We start from the raw sequence: 13,721 nt of genomic DNA, 5'->3' as shown, positions 1-13,721 counted from the left end.
TTAAAAATACAAAATATGAACTACTACTCCGTATCATTATTTAATTAACGAAAATTAAGCCACAATGCAGAAACAGTGTGTGCAAACTAAGTATACTCTTACTGCACATGCATACAGAGGGAAAGTAGCAGATGAGTGTTTTTAATCAAATGCATCCACTTAATTTATGATCAGCAAGTGTGATCACCTCTAGGACAAAAGAAGTTTTGGTATGTTTTAGCATTACGGCAAAGACAAAAGATATCTACAGTCGTCCTTGAGAAGGGGTTGATTAATCCCATAAACCTGGGATGGGTTTTAAGTTCTAAAGTAAGAAGGATCTTTGTGAAAAACAAGGCAATCAAGGCAATTCCACAGGCAAATTCATCCTAATGTCAGAGGGTGATTGGGGATTGCTTTACAGCCACAGGACTTGGGCACCTCTCAGTCATTAAGTGGATCATTAACTTTTTTGTATACTAAACTGCTCTAGAGTCAGATGTGAGGCCATCTGTCTGACAGCTAAAGCTTGGGCAAAATTGGTTCATACGTCAGGACAATGACCCCAACCACAGCACCGTATCTACAAATGAATTACATTTTTATCACTTTTTTTTTTTTTTAAATTGACGTATTGCAAAGTTCAGACCCCAGCCTGATTGAGATGTTGTTGCAGGACCTTAAAAGTACTGTGCATAAATGAATGCCTGCTAACTTCAACGAACTCAAGCTATGTCATAAAGAGATAAAAGAGGACCAAAATCTCTCCACAATGATGTGAGGCACTGATAAAGTCATACAGAAAACGATGCTGATTGATTGCACAAGCTTTTGAATGACGGACTATATTTTGTTTTTTACACACTGTTTGTGCATTTTGGCTTCATCTTTGTTAAATAATGACATGTTATTGTTCACCTCAGATTGTATTTATTGAATTTCCGACCTGGTTAGACATTTTCAAATATTAGATTTCTCGTACAAAAGGCTGTATAACAGTGTATTTATCTATTTTATGTTATAGCCCTTTGTACCATTAACCATGTTAAGCACCCATGCAGAAATCTAATTGGGATGTCAAAAAATTATCTATTAACCCAGAAATGGTAACTACAGGAGACATCCAGTGCCATGGTCATAAATCTAAAGGACCCCAGACAAGAGACCTCCCTTATGAAGCACCTTATCTAAATGTTACAGCAGTTACAGCCACAGACGTTTTATGTCATCAGGGTTAATAAATGGGCAGTTGAAATTATATACAGACACACAGCACCTCCAGGCTGAAATTTAAGTTCCATCATAGCAATGAAACGTGCACTATCACAAGTGATGATTCCGGTTTGCACTGTGCCTATAGCTTGGCCTACTGGCCTTGTGAACAATGGTCTGTGTAATGGGATTGCTCATACAGCTGCACAACCCTGTAAAAAAATGATAATGAAAAAACAAAACAGTAGATTAATAAATACATCGTTGTTACTCTTTACATATCATCCCACCTTATGTCACATTTCTGATAACCTGTTCTAATTAATCAGCCTTTTTAATGGAATTATTATTCCATTAAATAATAACTCATGCAAAGAAGCTATAATGACTCAAGCAATCTCTGCTTCCATACCTCCTCACCAAAACTGCAGAAATGATATGATGTGTCCAACCATAGGATGCCCTAGTGCAGGGGTGGGCAATCTCAGTCCACGAGGGCCGGTGTCCCTGCAGGTTTTAGATGTGTCCTCGAACCAACACAGCTGATTTAAATGGCTAAATTAGCTCCTCAACATGTCCTGAAGTTCTCCAGAGGCCTGGTAACAAACTAATCATGTGATTCAGGTGTGTTGACCCAAGGTGAGATCTAAAACCTGCAGGTACACCGGCCCTCGTGGACTGAGATTGCCCACCCCTGCCCTAGTGTTTGCATCCTCGACTATTTTGAAAAAGTTTAAAAAAAAAACATGAATTTGTTGGTATGTCTCAGCTTAAAATAATAACTCCTTTCATCTACTTGAGGAAGTGATACAGTGTCCTTAAATAAGCTGTTGTGGTTTATTTAGCAAATCACTTTTTGCTGCCAGCGCTTGAGATCATTATTAATAAAGCCTAATATAACCCTTGTTTAGTTATCATTGGCCTAATTTACCAATTTGAAGATTTAACTCTTAAATCTTCACAAACTGCTGCAGTTAACTGAAGCACAGCGATGTTATCCACATTATTCCCTCTACATAGTGACCCTAAAATAATAACATATCTAATGTTATTCGGACTGCAGGCTGCTGTCTTGCAGCTCAAGCTTTTAGTATGTACATTTAAAGTGATATACCTAGATAATATAGGTATATCACATGTTCGCTTTATTGTACAAAGATGTAACAAAACATTTTGTTGTGTAAAATGGCTGTCCTCGACATTGTTAATAAATAATCGTAATGCTGCTTGCTTGATTACATATGATTTTTCAAATAAATGAAAATAAATGTAATATTTTTTTTTAGTTTTACTAAGTGTTTTATCCTATTGTAAAGTGTCCTTGGGTGACTTGAAAGGCGCTCATAAATAAAATTTATTATTATTATTATTATTATTATTATTATTATATGTTTCTCGTCGCTGTCACAAGTAAATAAGTTATTTCTTTGTGAAAGTACAGTATTTGGTGTGATTCCAGGTATCACACTTTTGGAGCTTTTGGAGGATAGGATTGTATCTAATTTAGAAAATCTTCAATTTTGTACAATTTTTTCAACAGTATCATCATATCTTCTTTTTGATGTATAAGAAGAAGGTGTTTATGTATTGAAATCTCCGTTTCTGATAACATCAGTCAATGTGTAACAGATAAGCAAAGACTTCTTTGGATTTCAGTGTTCCTGATGTTTACCTTTATTTTTCTAATATAAAATGACCGCAGGGCAGCAATGATTCATGTATATCACTAGATCATTTCATAATATAATAATATTATCATCTGTCTAGCTACTGAGAGCTGTTCTCCCTCAAATATGTATTCAAAGGACATAAAAAGGTGTCCGTGTTCATTGACGAGAACACCTCAAAATAATATCATAACCACGGGGCTTTGCAGTTCATGTCTAACTCCTATTTCCTCTCAGCTTAGTCACCCGCAGCTTCAAAAGAGCACCTTAACTGTTAATTAAACGACTGTCAGATTAACGCTATAATTTTTATATATTTCTAGTGAGGGATTAATAACATAGAATGAGCAGCACAAAGAGGATAATTTAGGCTTTCTGTCAGATAGACTTGATTTGATTAATATGTTTTGGTCGTTGAAACATTGCTATACTTTATTCGCTTTTTCTAATATTTAATAGGGTTATTTTGAAGGGGCTTTAACAACTTGAAGTAATTTTGTGACACCTGTAGAGTTTAAAAGCAGTTTGTATATTATCTTTTTTCATCAGAATTAATATTGCGATTTGACTTACAGGCTACTGTAATCACATAGAGTGGCCCATTGAGATTAATAACCCTTCTAACAGTTCAATCCATCCCTCGGATAACCATTGCAGTCCGCTTGCTTGAAATATGTGTAATATCTCTCCTCAAAGTTTAAAAGGCACATGTTTCATGAGCCATGTCCTATTGGGAAATGTCACAGCCAGGTCAGGTTATGACATAAATGTCACATGGGATGGTGACAGAATACTTGGACTAGGTGACACTAAAAGTTATTAACTTGGATGGGAGAGCTCATTTCTGTGAACCATGTTGTGAACCATAATTTGCCTGATTAAAGTGTCCTGGCAACTCGTGAATATTCATCAGTTCCACTTGTCTGGCTGTGAAGAGTCTGAAAAAAAAAGAGTCATAGGAAAAAAATAGATGAGCTAGAATCACCAATGAGACAAAAGATATTTGGGAAATTGACAAAAGAAAAAAGTTCAGCGTGCTCACCACATTGCGCTTTTACAATATGTGTATTTGACTTAAGATATATGTAAGAAAAACAAACAGTGTTGAAAAGTAAAAGGCAGTTTGAAAAAAGGCAGATTTGGACTGACAATTTGTAGTGAAGGAACAAGACTGATGGTCAGGTAAATTAAGGTAAAGGTACAAAGAAAGACTTATTAGGAGTGATGGGAAGATTATATGAGATTGAAAACCACATTAGGCTGAAAGAAGAAAGGGCCTATACAATGACAGAGTCCCTGAGAAATGAACACTGAGTCTGGACAGAAACCAGCAGGAGAAAAATAATTTAGGGAGGTCAATGCAAAAGAGGTAGATCAAAATGTCTGATTAGGAAAACTGATAAAGAGCATGTATTGAGGGGTGTTTGGTGAGGGACCTGGGGATACTTGAGTCTTGACCCGACAAAACCTCACAGCTTTATTGTCAGATGGCATATGAACTCAGTGTTTCCCCGGAGACTCATTGTCTGCCTCAGCATTGATGATTGTCTGGCTCTGAAAACTAGTAGGCAGCTCAGTGTCTCATGAATATTGATCTGATGCTTCACACAAGTATCCCCCATAGAAGAGGACCAAGGGTCACCTGAACTATTATTGTGATGGATATACTTCAAATGATCATTGATTTGACTCTGTAATGGCAAAACAAGAAGGTTTTGTAGAAAATGAAGTCTGTCTTTAATTGCTAAAAAAGGATTAAAGTGTTGAAATCTTGAAATGACTACAATTATTAAAATATTTTGTGTTTTTTTAATTTAAAAAAAACATTAACTTAATTCATTTGGTTTATTTAACAGAAGTATTCGATGAATTAAGCTTTGGTTAAACATTAAACATTTATAAATTGATACAGAAAATTTACATTCTTAAAATGAAGATGACCAAATAAGTTTACATTTCAGCCTCACCATTTATCCGTTTTTAACATCCTTGATCTTTTCCCTTGAAACGATATGTGTTTCTCCTGTGTTATCTGATATGTTAATTGTTCAAAAAGTGGTTAAAGTCAAGCCCCTCTAAAGTTCTATCTTATTCAAATTTCCACTAAAATCCACAGTTTATCTCATTATTTCACATTGTGCAAATGTCACAATCTAATACACTATGTGACTTTTCATAACTTGTATTCAGTGGAAAGGGGGCATTAAACTGCTTTGTCATTTTCACCTTTAGGAGGTGAGCGATGCAGACATCATGGAGTTAGTTCACAGCTCTCTGGGGCGAATGACCATCATTCGTCAGATCTTCCCGTTGTGGAGGGATACCAATGTTCGCTGTATGAGGAACAATCATCGCATCTCATCTCTGCTCTGTGACCCTCAGGAAGGCTATCTACAGTCCCTGGAGGTAAAATATACTGAAATATGTACTTTTGAAGCCTTACAAGATTGTCACTCAGACTATATTGATCTGCACGTTACCGTTTAACAAATGCAGTACAATCTATTAACTTTTTTTAAATCTTGTTTAATATGACAAACAAAATTAAAAAAAACAATACTGTTTAGAGTAAGTTAAAGGGCTATTATACTAATGTCTGGCTCCATAAATCAGGACTCGGAAGATTCTTATCAATATCAGGTATTCTACAAAATATCTTGTAACAATACTACATCAAAAATTTTAATGGTGAATAAAAAACTGTATAAATGCACTTAAGGCAATATGATTTGAAGCCATGTGAATTATTACTTCATTTAGACAGTGGAAGGTTGACGTGATTCCTTAATCAAACATACATGTGAATACATTCTGCTATATTGTGTATAAACATTTATTAGGTCCCATACTGATGCTGTGTTTATTTATATAAACAACCACTCTTATTTTTGTCCTTTTTCTCAGTGTGATTAAGTGTGTAATTTTGCACAACCAGACCAAATACTGGTGGCATATTGGAGTGTTAAATGGTTCCTTATTGTTTGCTTGAGGGTGACTGTAAAAGGTTATAAGTACCTGTTGTCAATTTGAATGCAGTCGATTACAGCAGATTTTAGTGGAGATGGTTTCTTTTATTATTATTTTAACAAAAACAGGTAAAGAAAAATCTCTGCTCTTAAACCTTCATTGTCAGTGAAAATACTGAGCATGCTCGAAACACGTGTGTTTAATTAAGAGCCTTTAAAGATGCACAACAGTAGCAGTGTGATGGACATTGTCACAGTGGGTTTTAGACTGATAGCAAGCTCATGCTTGTTCTTTTTTGTTAACTTTATTTTTTTGCCTTATGCATTTTGCTGTGGATACTTTTAAGATAATAAATGTGTGCTTCAGGACCAACAAACTTATTTAATATACTTCATCCAGTACCAGTGACAGATAAATGAAGCAGGATGTGTTTTTTTCTGGTTTGTGTTTACCACAAATTGCCTGTATAAAGATCTGAACGTAATTACTTACACAAATTTTCCCCGGTATTTCAGTGACTGTACAGCGTACGCATGCAACCATAGTGTAAAGTACAAGCATCTGCCAAGTGCCAATGAATACAAATACTAACTGATTATGCATGCAACAGAATATATATTAAACTCCCTTGGTACGATAATTATGAGGGACATGAATGCCCATGAATATCAATGACTGCAGCTTAGTGTGTCTAGAGACTAACTGGCAGAACAGAGCAAATTATTGTTTTAAATGAAGGAAAAGTTTTTTTTTTAATAACACGCAAATAAAATTAAGTGGCAATGAACCCAAATTACTGTAAACCCGAAATCAGCGCATTACTTGTTAATAAAATCTGAAACTGCAAGCTTAATAAAGGCTTCTGTAGTAAAAGGTATGCTCTAAAAATTCTGCTGTCTTTGATTCGTATTAAGGATTTATCAACCAGAGGAAAGGTAAATTCAATCAGTGACAAGAAGGGTCAGTGTAGAAGACTCGCCGTATGGCTTTCTTGTCTTCCTTACACAATGTCATTCTCTTCTTTGAGTCTTTAAAGTAACCTCACTCACCCAGCCACGTATTGCTTTCAATACAGAGTTAAGAGTGGCTCCTTACACCTCTCACACTTTTGATCAATCCACCTGGAGTGAAATGGCTGTGCTCCCTGTAGCGCTATTGAAATGTTCACATTCCTTTTTATCCGTACTCCGGACAGATGGCAAAACCATGTGGTGTGTGCACCCACAGTCCTCAATAATTCACATGAAAGAGGGTTAAATAACGGGTAATGGCCATTTAAGCATTCATCAGAATTGCTAAACAGTGAGTAAAGTACAGTGCTTTACTGTACTAATAAGCCCTTTTTCAATGCTTCAGCTGTGGTGTAACCTTAGAAATCCAGAGATATCAAGCTGCATCTCACCTGGACTTAGCTTCTGACTCGGTGACCTTGGGGAGTTAACTCACATGATGTCTTACCACAGAGAAGCTGCTGCTTGGAGTGGCAGCTACTATTGCCTCTCTGGATATTCTGCTGTGGGAGGATTTGACTTGACTTGACCTAGAGGAGCTATCAAATCCACTGTCACACTATAACAGCAAGCATTTGACATGATTCCTCACACGACACATTGCAATTGAATGGGACACTGAATTCATTAGGCATGTGATTACCGAAGCAGAAACAATTGTTGTTTTGGCGTCAGACTGCAGTGGCATCATGACCTTCGCCTCCTGAGTGTTTCATGGAAATTGTTTCACAAATGGAAAAAGTCAAATACCATCATTTTTCAGCTAATCAGCTTCAGTGCTCAAGTAGAAAGCTTCCTGCAAACATAAATTTGGACAGTCATGAAAGGAGTAAGCAACCCCGGTCTTCTTTGCATCACCAAAAAGAGGTCCAACTGTCGACAGTCTTGTCATCATCAAAAGGCGTAGAGGCAATGTGTGGGCATCCTCCAGTTTCTGGTATGGCTGTGGATTCAAAGCAGAAAAGAGCATAGCATAATATGTCCATGTGCACATCTGCAAGGGAGTATAATTGTGGTGTCCCACTGTCAGACAAAAGAAGCAAGAGTTTCTTATTCACCAACAATATTTCTTTTTTTACAGCCCACCTCACCAGAATGAAAAACAAATACTTTTTACTTGTGTGCCACTGCTTTGAGTTTCAGCACCGAGACACTGTGATATTTCCTGCAGTCCTGAAAACTAATATTTGTTTTCTTGGCAGTATGCTGAGTTTGTGTGCTGTTCTGTGTCACAAAGAAGAAACCAAGAATAATTTTTTATTTTATTTTATTGTTTTCCCTCATCAGGTGTCCAATCTCTACTTGTATGATAGCGTTTTGATGCTGGCAAACGCCTTCTATAGGAAGCTTGAGGACAGGAAGTGGCACAGTATGGCCAGCCTTAACTGCATGAGGAAGTCTACCAAGCCATGGAATGGAGGATGGTCTATGTTGGACACTATTCAAAAGGTATTTGGGATTGAAGTCACTGTTGCTTTTTGTTTGGTTTTGGTTTGTTTTTAATGTAGACACTGCTTTTTCCTTCTAGTTTTTCTTCTTCTAATAGCAGTTGTTTATGGAGTATTTTTTGTCACAGATGACTAAGAGTCTGAAATGCATAATGAAGAATTTATGAGAAGCATTAGCAGCTATAAAGGGGATTTTTACACTCAAAAGACAGAAGGGTGCAATGAACTATTCAGTTATTTTTAAAATGAAACCAGTTTTTATTTTGTGGAAGATTCTGGGCTTTGACGCCTTTGCTCGTACAGCCATCTCTGTTCCCTCATTGAAATAAGGCGTAATATAGCAGAAAGTGGCTCGAAGTCATCCATTTCAATCTGATATTGGAATTTTTCATTGTTGCAGAGAGTCATGCTGGTTTAATCTTAAGTGTGAGAGGAAATGACCAAGTTGGGCATGACAAAACAGCAAAGAAAAATGGTGTTCATGGTAGCGGCTATCATATTGTTATGTTATGTCATTCATATGACATGATTTAAGTGAACTAAATTTTCTCTTACACTTTTAGCTTCTTTCTAAAATGCATACAGCGTTTTGACTGGTTAAAACGCTGTATGCAACAACACCACGTTTGGCTGAACTTTTCTAAATTGTTTTTGATAACCTCCTACTGTACCTAAAGGTCTTGTGAAATGGAATTCATAGGTTAAGGCTTATCATCTTAGAAGTTGCATACATTTTATGGAATGAAGGATGGTAAACAAAACTCTAAATTCATACAGTTCTGTGCAACAAAGCTCCATCTGAGCTTTCATTAAATGACTTTTTCTTTTAAAAGTAGTTGATTTTTTTCTCTATAGAGCCTATTCTATAAAGCAAGTTAAATAAATAAACCAGTTGTTTAATCTAACTAAATTTTGATGAAAAATATTATGTGCAAAGATATTTATTTTGTGTAATAGAATATGTGTAGGCTATTTGTTGTTATTGTTATTATTTTTTTTCCAATACCTGTAGATCGTAGACACAAGCACACACCTTACAGGACTTACTGCTGATTCTTCCCTTTCTTTTTCATAACATCTCACACATTTAATACATTCTGCTGTTGTTTCAACAGGGGCGGATAAGTGGCCTGACTGGACTGATGGATTTCCGTGCCGAAGGCTCTAATTCTCATGTACAGTTTGAGATTCTTGGGACCAGCTACAGCGAGACATTTGGGAAAGATGTGAAACGGGTCAGTCTGGAAAATTTTATGTATACCTTTTGTACTTGTCTCTTGAGTCCTGGAAAATGTACCAAACACTTGGCAATTTTTTTGCAAGTTGTGACAGTAAAACAAAAGGAAAAAGAACAGAGACACAGAATCAGATTTATTAGGACATGTGTTCTCTTTTTCATATCCATAAGTAAGCATATAATATATTATACAGAATAATATATTGGATTTTGCAACATTTTCTTTTCACAACATCATATATTCTGTACATTAGAACACAAGCTAGTTCATTGGAATAGTGGTGGGTGTAGAGAAATGTAACTAAAATTAAACTGTCATCATGCAAATGCCCCTTTTCAAATCACCTATATTTAGGCAGTCAATTTCAGAACAAGGAAAACTGTTGTCCTGACAGTTTATTTTTCTGTAAATGTTTATTTATCGCACGTAACAGTTGTGGCTAACTTATTACCAGCGAGGACCCTCTAGGATATGTGTCCATGAGAATCAAAACTTGGTAAACCTTTTTATCAGATATCTTGAAGGTCCTTTGGGGGTTCTTGTTAGAGGAAATATTCCATCGAAGCTGTCCGCTTGTCTTTTGGTTTTGTATTGTCACTTCCCAATCTTTATTCTTTGGTTCAAAGCCCTGAAGCTAAATGGTTTTTCCTGGTTCAGGAGGTGAATTAAATGAACTTACATGCAGGGCAGATGCTCATCTGTACGCAAACCCCTGAAAGCTGTGGTCACAGGGATTAACTACTTGTCAATTAGGTGCCAGGTATTTGGGTGCCCTCTACTGGAGCTCTGGAATTAAACTGCTCTTTTTCCTATAGTCATCCATTTCATCACACCAACCATCTTGGCTTGTTCTACGATCCAAGAATTCAAATAAAAAGTGTGTGTATCAGTGTGTGTGTGTGAATATAATTTTTTTATTAGGGTTTGTTTTTATTAAAACACATCATCTCTCATGATGGACACAGACATTTGCCTGCTTTCCATCAGGCTCTGTAAGTTGATTTTGGACTTTTTACTGCAAAACTTGTTTGATCTTTGTGACGGTGTAGAGCTGAAGTGAGAGATTGAGAGCATTATTTGTGCTCTCCTTTCTTAGCTGTAATTTGTTTGTCGCTGTTTGTCCTGATTCAGTCAGGGGCTTCTTCTTGAATGAAGAGGAATTGAGTTTCTTGGCAATCTATGTAGAGCAGGACTGACCAGAAGCGGTAATGAAGATTTAATCACCACTCAGCCTAACAGAAATCATGGAGCCAATTCATCATAATGTGGTCATTAGCATTAGCTAGGAGGACAGACACCCAGAGGAACATATATACACACTGTGCACTCCATAATAAACATGCACTGTACAGCCTGTTTATCTGTCTGAGATCCTTGTTGAATCTCAGAAACCTTCAAGCATACAGCCAGGCAAACATAGAACAGAGGCCAGAGAGCAAGCTAACATGTGGACGCTTATATCTCAAAATCATTAGAGGCACAAGGGGACAGCAAGGCCAGATAATGGGGACAGCAAGGTCAGATAATGGGGTGCCAGCTGCATTCAATGCTGCTGTTCATTACCCGGTGTGTTCACTAGCTGGCATAACCATTTACTCTGAGAAAACAGACATGAATTCATCTACCGCTCCACTCTCTTTCTATGTACGACACTAATTATTATACCACACTAGAATGCCTCTGCAATATGATGCAGGTTCCTGTTTTTTCTATACTTTTTCTTTCCCAAGTTGGGTGTAAAAGTGAGTCCATGTTGCGCTCCACATGCCAACCCCTCTCCACCCTTGCCAGCCATCCCCATTCTGTCCCTTTTACTTCCCTTTTATCCTTTCTTCTCATTTCCCATCCTGCTCATCCTTCCCTCACTCTGGTCACTTCTTCCCTTCTTCACTAACCCTTTCTGCTCATTTTTCAGCCCTGGTTTCCTCCCTTTCCATCATCATTTATCTGCATTCAGTCCATTTTCTTCCCAGCCTGATAGGTCTTAGATGAGGCGTCTTTCTGGTTAGAAACTGTAATGAAGACTGAAATACTATTTCCTGGATGGCTACTGTGAGTTTTCTCCACCATCTAGAACTGATGCAGAGTGATCGATGCTGTTGTTGTTGTTGTTTTGGTTTCCCAGTTTGCTCTTATTGATGTGTCAGCTCGTCTGTAAGCAGATATTGCTAATGACTTCCAGCTTACACGAAGCTCTCATAGAGAAAAGTCAATTCATTTGAATGTAATTGTTCCTTCAAGCCACTATCTTGCATGTATCATGCAGTAGTTATTCGCGAATGTGTCTACAGCAACAGCGCTGGTTTTAATGTATTATTCGGAACCACTTTTTAACACACTTAAACTAAAAATATTACCCTACATTAAATATTATTGTATATCGGCTTGATAGTCTCTTAAAAGGGCTGCTTTGAATTCTCTTCATTTAATTTTATGGTTGCAGTGTTAGTCATGGAACTATAACATGCAGCAGCTAGTGCTGATGTTCCCTTCGACACTGTTCCTAACTGTCCTATTTTGTAATGAAAATAATCAATGATATGGCGGCCTAAGAAATGTTTGTTTGGAGCTAGATTCCAAGCTAGAAGATATTACAAACATACTTTAATCTAAAAACGTTTTGAGTCCTAACAGCAGTTCAGTTTGCTACAATGTAAATGCACAGCGTTTGCTGAATCTGGTAATTTAGCTGGTTATTACAGTACAGTACATGCATCTTTTAAACTCCTCCCCAGGATACTAAAATGACTTTTTCATCAGCAGTTATAATCTGGTACGTCTGGCGACTAGCTTCTTGGCAGATTTAAGTAAAAATGCACCAGATTCAGAAGAAAGTACATGTTAACACTTCTGGTTGCCAACACTTTCCTAAAACCTACCCAAGTGCTGCTAACTGGAGCAGTCTTTGCACCATATCAGACCGAGTCTGTGCGCTCATAACCCGGCCAAATCTGGCAACGTTGCATTGACCAAGCCAAGCTTAGACACCAGGGATCCAGGTGTATTTCCCTTGGTTAAATCAGCCGCTTAGTCTGGATAAAATCACCCTTTAAAGTTGTGACTTTTGATATTCATGATAGTAGATAGTAGGTTCACATGAGCTCTAATGTGGCTTGTTGCACGGCCATCTAAAAAGCAGGCATTTATTGATCGCTGATTTATTCATCCTCAACCCTATTTCTCATAGACCCATGAGGCAGAAATGACATTAAATAGTCTCTAAAGGGCACTTCTCTCTTTCCAACAATAGATCTACAGGGGGTTGATAGGGCTGTTGATAGGGCTGTTGATCGAGCGATTCATTTGCCAGGCTCTGAGATGTCTAGCTTCGGGAAACTCACTTTCTGGCTCCTGTGCTGGTTTTCCAATCTCCTGTAACTACTTTGGTTTTAACCCACAGGTGGATAAAGACCAGCTCTATGAGCTAGTAGCATTTCACAAGCTAAAACGCAAATTAGGTAACCTTTATTTTAAATGTTATATCATAATGTACTTCTGGGCCAATTAAAATTAATTATTTTTGCTGGGTCTGTGGTCTCACCAGATAATTATTACATATGGAAAGTAATAATTAAGTTTTGTTTTTTTACATACATTCAATCACAGGCCCCTGTAAGCAGTGCCAGACACCTGTTAATGCTGAAAATCCTCAGTTCACAATTGGCATTGATAAAATTAACAGCTTACTGAAGCTCCATTAACCATATCCAATTTATTTAGTTTGGTAAAGTTGCATAGTCAGAAATAAATAAATCACAGAAGCATTGTAATCCTGTAACTTGTGCAACTGTTATCATGTGCAAATTGCCTTTTCTCACAAGTGTCTGCATAAAAGAAAAGCATTAAAACTGTCTGTACCCACTTATGCTTGTCTGACTGCCACACTGTGCTGACAAAAGTAAATCCTTCTGAGAGTCTCAAATAATTGGATGAAAAGTGGATGATATTCTCTTCATCCCTGAATGTATTTTCTCGTACATGCTTCAATCCATCATAAAAAATAATACTAAACAAATGTTAACACCCTCATAACCGGTGATATGATTTTAAATGTGCAAAATCATCTGCTCTTTGTTCACTTTTCAGTAAATTTAATGAGTTGAAAACAGAACCAGTGCCCTACGTTTTACGTTAGCCTGCAAATTTGCATGTCACACCATCATATGTTCACAGTATTTTTAAAGTCGACACTGTATACAG

General features: G+C 37.1%; 1 protein-coding gene across 3 annotated transcripts in view; it reads left to right on the top strand.

The window, feature by feature from the left end:
• The window catches only part of grid1a (glutamate receptor, ionotropic, delta 1a), a 260,539-nt gene that overhangs the window by 218,428 nt on the left and 28,390 nt on the right, over nucleotides 1–13,721 (top strand). For all 3 annotated transcript variants that reach the window (XM_084947990.1, XM_084947989.1, XM_084947991.1), the window contains exons 6-8: nucleotides 5,091–5,264; nucleotides 8,123–8,284; nucleotides 9,399–9,518. In XM_084947990.1, the coding sequence (XP_084804116.1) occupies nucleotides 5,091–5,264; nucleotides 8,123–8,284; nucleotides 9,399–9,518 (456 nt within the window). The remainder of the gene's footprint in view (nucleotides 1–5,090; nucleotides 5,265–8,122; nucleotides 8,285–9,398; nucleotides 9,519–13,721) is intronic.

This window comes from Perissodus microlepis, chromosome 13, assembly GCF_051167445.1.
Source record: "Perissodus microlepis isolate ML-2025 ecotype Zambia chromosome 13, ASM5116744v1, whole genome shotgun sequence".
Taxonomy (NCBI): domain Eukaryota; kingdom Metazoa; phylum Chordata; class Actinopteri; order Cichliformes; family Cichlidae; genus Perissodus; species Perissodus microlepis.
The sequence above is the reverse complement of the archived record's forward strand: the minus strand, read 5'-3'. Positions and strand labels throughout refer to the sequence as shown.